Raw genomic sequence first — 6,305 nt, 5'->3', positions numbered from 1 at the left:
ATTCGAAAGCGGGCCTCTAGACGTACACTCGATTCGCGTTCGAGAGGGTTCCTCGAGCTGAAGGGATCCCCCGAATTTGGTGCGGATTCGCCGCGCCGTTACGGAGATATATAGCCGTTCAAAGTTTCAATGGTTTTCCATAGACTTAAGCTTTAAAGAGTTTCATCCAGGTCGCCAGTAGCAAACAATGGAGCGTGCTCTGCTGGACAAATGAAGTAATTACACCATTTCAAGCATTTTACCTGCGTTATGTGTTCTGTAAAAAAAAATTTCATATCGGCGGCATATTCACCGATACCGATATATCGGCGACAGGCTCATATCGGCCGATAATATCAGCAAAACGATATATCGGTCGGGCTCTAGTTTTAACCCCCTTTTTAATCAATAATCACCAGACATAACAACAGAGTCAACAGTGATCACCCACTTCTTCAGTAGCCTTGGTTCTATAAAAGTATTATTATAGTCTTGAACCAGAGCAATCAGGCCTAACACAGCACCACAAATTCAAAAAAAAAAAAAAACTATATGAAAATAACATACCACAAAGTTAGCACCAACACGTAGAGATCCAGTTCCTGAGATAGTCTGGACGGTGATGTTCTGTGGGCAAAGAAAACTGGCAATTAACGATCACATCTAATAATTTAATAATCAAAAGATTTCCTTTCAAAATGTTTTGCTTTAAACTACTTACTCTTCCGCTCTTTAAGACCTCATTATCAGGTCCAAGAGCCAGCTGAGCGCAGGCCTTTGAAAATTCTGCCAACCCTCCAATAGGAAGGTACTCTTTATCCAACTTCTTAGCAGCAATCTGGGCCTCAGCCTGACAATACCAAAATCTGTCATTTGTTTTGGGCAGGGATTAGAATATTAAAGCTTTAGTTGGCTGATTGGAAATGGATAGCATTATGGACAATTGCTGATTTAAAACTAGGCCAGCTATAAAACAAAAAAAGTCTAAGAAGGTAAAATAGCATAACCAGGGTGAAACTTAACAAGACAATAGCATAAAGTACGGCAATTGTTACATTATAATAAAAGGGATAGTTCACCCAGAAATAAAAATTCTAACATAATTTGCTCACCCTCTACTTGCGATTGACCTCCATTGTATTTTGTTATGAACTTTTTGGTTACCAACAACCTTCAAAATATTCTCTTGTGTGTTCTAAAAGAAATTCATTCAGGTTTGGAACAACTTGTGGGTGAGGAAATGTAACAGAATTTTCATTTTGGGTGAACTATCCCTTGAAGGTGTGTAAGATATGTAAGATGGCACCTTTCGGACACAGCTCAGAACAAACGGCTTGCCCTGATCGTCTCTATAAGCTCCTACTCCGAGGTTCATCTTCTTGGGGTTGGTGTCACGCTTGAAAGCCTCTGTGACACCCAGGATGGGATCAGGGGGTCCCATCTGTATCTCAGTCCACCATGAGCTGAGAGAAAAAAAAAAGAATACTCTTTAGTTAAGTATTGACTGCAAGTATGCTGCTCCAGCCAAATAGTTATTACTGCATATTGTCATAGGAAATTTAAATTTAAGTTAAAGCATATTTTATGATATATAAAAGTCTAACTGATATTTAAAAGTTACATTTTACTTTCAGTCTTGCATAAGCTTTTGGAAGTAACCGAGGTCAAACACTCTTATAGCTTTGAACTCCAAAGAATGTGGAGCAGTGCAGAAGACTTAAGTTCAAACATCTCTAATATTTAAAAATAGACCACCTTGTCTTTACACTGTCTGACTCTAAAACCAATTTGCGTATACATTAGGAGAAATATTTAGCCATTCTTTGGACGTCTCATTAAAATTTCTCCAAGCTGGATAAGTTTATCATAAGGCGATTATCATTACAGAGCTTCTGTCCTTTAAACTGGAAGGAAAGTCATTAAAAGCTTGAACTACACTGCAAACTCCTCTACCACCATTAATGAGACTTACAGTCATGTCTGAACTCAAACCTGGAGTTTAAAAATCCCTTTACTGTTAAGCACGTCGCATGTCTGTGTTTGTTCTGACGGATGCTTGGCACACAGTTTCAGAATGGCCACGTCCTTCTTAATAAAGAATCTGCTAGCTTGCACAGGCAAACAGTAGGTCAACTCTGTAATTACCAGCGTAAAATGGGAGTATAATTCCAATGTAAACCCCACCCACATAAAGTACTGCAAATACTCCAATGAAAAGAGGTGTACAGCACCTCACCCTCTGCATCAGAACCAATCATGTGTCATGCTCACACACTACCCATTTCAACCCGGCTCCTATTAGGGCCTTTCGCACTGCAGGAACCTTTTCATAGTACCAGAACTAATTGTGGAACTACCCACTTTTTGGCGTGTTCGCACCGCCGGAACTGGGAGCGATTTTAGTACCGGACTGCCTTTTTCGAGAACCAAATTAGCTCCTACTCCGGAGCGTGTAAACGTTGTGTCAACTTATTTCGCAAGTATGGAGAACAGCGATAGATGGATGGAAGCTGAAGTGCAGGCACTTGTAGCAAATGTAGCACTGCCAGTTGTCGTTGGAGATTCTTAGTCCTCCTTTCCGTTCTTTCAATCGCTTAACATATACGTCGACATTCCATGTCCATTATTATGAAACCCGCGAGACACAACAAAAACACAGCTACGATCACAGCGTCCTCCATCCTCCTGTTGTTAATGTTGTTCTTCTTTGTTTCTGTTGTTGAACGCCGTGCACAAATGACGACGCTGTCGACCGGCTTACGTCACTTCTTAGTACACACTGTCGGTGCGAATGCAACCCTTTAAATAGTACTGGGAAATAGTTCGCGCAAAATCGTCCCAGTACTTTAGTACTGTACATTTAGTTCTGGAACTAAAGCGGTGCGAAAGGCCCTCAATGTCAATCACCTTGTATCAATCAGCAACTAGAACTACAATAAAAACTATACTACGTGCACAGTTGCTCCTCTCACTTTTTTGCATTTGAGACACACACTGCTACATTTTTATCCTCAACAACAGGCAAAACATTAATTAATAACAATAATGTAATGTTTAAGGAGCATATGGGGTTTTATACAGGCATGCTTCTGACTGAGAACGGACTGTAGTGATTGGCCAGTTTTGAAAAAGTAGGTGTAATGAGGCGTTACCAGAGCATGCTTTTTGTAATGTTAAGTCACAATTAAGTACACTCAAGGGGGACAAAATAAATAAATAAAATGTAGATAAAAAATAAGCAGATATAAAAACAGGTACAGTTTTTTAAATTGGTCTGGTACTATTTTCACAAGCAAGCGATACATTTTCAAAACTCTTAGTACTAATCTCACAAGTTATTAAAAGTGCACTTTTTTCAAACATTTCAGCATATTTTCAATTGTTTTAGTACAATACACACAATCACAAAGTATCCTTTTCACTACACAAAACAGGCCTAAGTGTTTCATCTATATAAATGTTTAATTCACAGTAACTGCCTTTCATAAAGCTCTTACTATCAAACTTTTCATTTGAATGACTTCTGATTCAGTTTAATACATTTGTCTATTATTTAATCTAACTCATCTTAATGGCTCACCAGTGAATCGTTTGATGCATCTATAGATATAGATTCAATAGATATATAGTTTCTATACAACTTGACTGCAATTTAGGGATAACCAAATGCAATGAATTATTTTTACACTAAAAGTGATTTATCTAAGATGATAACCAATTTTGTAAGTGTGTGTGTGTGTGTGTGTGTGCCATATAGCAGGACACAAGGGAGAGGAACTGATGAGAGATTGATCAGAGATGTATTAGAAGAAGGGAGAAAGATGGCATCAAATACAGCATTTTACATTACATTATGCCATGTGATACTGTATGTAGAAGCATTACCATGGTAAAGACTGCACATTACTATAACTCACCCTTTATCTGAAAAGTTCAGCTAGAGTATAGATTCAGTCATATGGCACAGTAAGGACATTTACTGCATTGACAGTAAACTCTGTTCTAGAACAAAACCTTATGGCCATGTCATAACTTCATCACACCTTTTGATAACACACTGGATAAAAACTTTTACAAACATTAAGGATTGTATGTGAGATATGCGAGTTAGGTAATGTAAGTGTATTTTCTAGCATGACAGTTATTGCCTGTATTACTGTAATTACTTCAGCAACAAAGGTGATTTGAAACATGAATCTTGCATTGTTTGCTCTTGGATGAACTGATTGTTAAAAGTACTAAATTGAAAGAAGATCTTACTGTTGTGTTTTGGTGATTAAACCAAATGTTCTCAATACATATCACAATGATCTTGGGTTCTGAAACAATGATTATGTGCAATGAAAATATGTGCAAACTACAATGAAATCATGAGATCAGGGTTTGAAAGAATGACTAGTGGTGTTACAAGTGTGATGAGTTTAAGATTTTGTACTAACAGTTTTGAAAATGTACACATTACTTATGAAAATAGTACCAAACCAATTTTAAAAAAACTAAATAAAATAAGTACATAAAATAAATGGATACATTTATTAATTAATATGTTCTTTAAATTTAAATGCACTGCTAGCTTACACAAGGTTAAGAGAAAATTAAAAATTACTGTACAAGTAGATAAAAATTAATTAGCAGACAAAATAAATTAAATTGATGACTTAAAAAAGTGCTCTTGCTTGGCAACCAGCAGCAACAGTGATTACTGATGTAACTTAATACTTTCAAAAACAGAAATAACAGTAAAAGAAGAAAAAAACTCTCTCAAAGGAGGCTGCTTTGTTTAACTCAAACTTACAAACTATCATGCAATAATGCCACCAAACTAACATAAAAAAAATAAAATCTATGAACAACCTTGAATCAGACGGTGGCCACTGGCCAGTTAGGCCTAGTTGAACCTGATACATCACTAATGTCATTATGAACATTTAACGTGAAAAATATCTCGCCAGTCTGCTGATCTCCTGAACTCTGCTCGATTATCAAAGCCCTGATATATGATAACTGACATTGACCGCCGTCGTCATATGATATTAAAATGTCTTGTTGAAATATAAGAACACTCGTTAAATAATCGAAGGCATTAATACAATAACTATGTTAAATTATAAGCACAAGGTTAATATCTCATGTGTTACAGTAGTGTCATACTGTAACTTTCAGCGGCTCTGTGCTGCTCTAGCGCTCAGTCCGCTAACTCGCTAGCACAAGCTAACTTGGCTACGGAGTGTTTACACAAGAAAAATAAAGCCTCAAGTTACCTTGCACGGAGCTGTAGGACTGCTAAAACAGGGGCCTGAGCCCCTACACTAGTCAAAATCTTGGTGGATTTCAGCAGGGCCATTGCTGGAAGCGCAGATGACTTGGTGGAAGACAAACGCACACTGGCTGGCGACTTCAACTTGTCTGCTGCTTGTGTTGTTTATAGCGCCTCCAAGGACATTGCATTGCATAGCGGCTGGAGACAAGAGGTAGTACAGTAAATGAGACGGGGATAGGAGTAAATGGGACTGAGACGTGGGTTAACCGTTAGAGGACTAGACAGCAACTAGGAGCAACTGGTCTGATGAGATTAATACTAAATTAAAGTGTGTTGTCTATATATCCCTGCTGGAAAAAAGCTGGATGGCTGATTTTAGCCAAGTCTTCCTGCCTGGTCATATCTGATTTAGCAGGCTGGTTTTACAGGGGTTTTGACTTCTTTAGCTGGTCAGGCTGGGAGACCAGCTGACCAACCAGCTAAAACCAACAAAACACCAGCTTGGCCAGGCTGGGAGATCAGCTTGACTGACTTAAACCAGCTGAGACCAGCAAATTAGCAAGGTAAAACATAGACAAGAGTAGTCCTGGCCATTTGAATTTGTTGTTGAGGCATTATGAAAAGGTAATTGTACATCTGTTGTGGTTATTTGAAGTGGTTATATGTGATTTGAAGTATTTACCTGGTCTAAATGTTGTGTAAAAGTATCTTGCTATTTAAAAAGTAATAAGATATTAAATGTCATAAATACAATTGACATATTTTGTCTTAAAAGGCCTAATTATTGCTTGTGTATCACTACAGCTTTCCTTTACCCAAATGCACATAGCATTTCCTTGGTCCATATATTTTTTCATTCTTCACAAGCTTTGTTGCTCTTAAAACAGTGAATTTACTAGTGATCTGCGATCCAACACTTGCAAGAGTGAAGCAATGTGCACATTGACAATCTAGTGCAATTATAATAAGTGGCCACTTGGAGTCAATGTTGCGCCACACATCGCAGCGATTTTTGCATACTTGAGCCCTTACTATTTAAAGAAGTGTAAATATAAGGCTCACCTCT

The 6,305-nt window shown here is 37.8% G+C and overlaps 1 protein-coding gene across 1 annotated transcript in view; it reads right to left on the bottom strand.

Moving 5' to 3' along the window:
• The window catches only part of LOC107738675 (aspartate aminotransferase, mitochondrial-like), a 12,476-nt gene extending 7,053 nt beyond the window's left edge, over positions 1 to 5,423 (bottom strand). Inside the window, exons 1-4 of the mRNA XM_016550461.1 lie at positions 5,241 to 5,423; positions 1,286 to 1,442; positions 701 to 829; positions 547 to 606 (exon numbers count right to left, since the gene is read on the bottom strand). Coding sequence (XP_016405947.1) covers positions 547 to 606; positions 701 to 829; positions 1,286 to 1,442; positions 5,241 to 5,323 — 429 coding nt within the window. The 5' untranslated portion in view covers positions 5,324 to 5,423. The remainder of the gene's footprint in view (positions 1 to 546; positions 607 to 700; positions 830 to 1,285; positions 1,443 to 5,240) is intronic.
• Positions 5,424 to 6,305: the final 882 nt, after the last annotated feature.

This window comes from Sinocyclocheilus rhinocerous, unplaced genomic scaffold (assembly GCF_001515625.1).
Source record: "Sinocyclocheilus rhinocerous isolate Xijiao unplaced genomic scaffold, SAMN03320098_v1.1 scaffold1938, whole genome shotgun sequence".
In the NCBI taxonomy this organism is placed as follows: domain Eukaryota; kingdom Metazoa; phylum Chordata; class Actinopteri; order Cypriniformes; family Cyprinidae; genus Sinocyclocheilus; species Sinocyclocheilus rhinocerous.
Note: the sequence above shows the minus strand (reverse complement) of the source record. Positions and strands in the feature narration are given on the sequence as shown.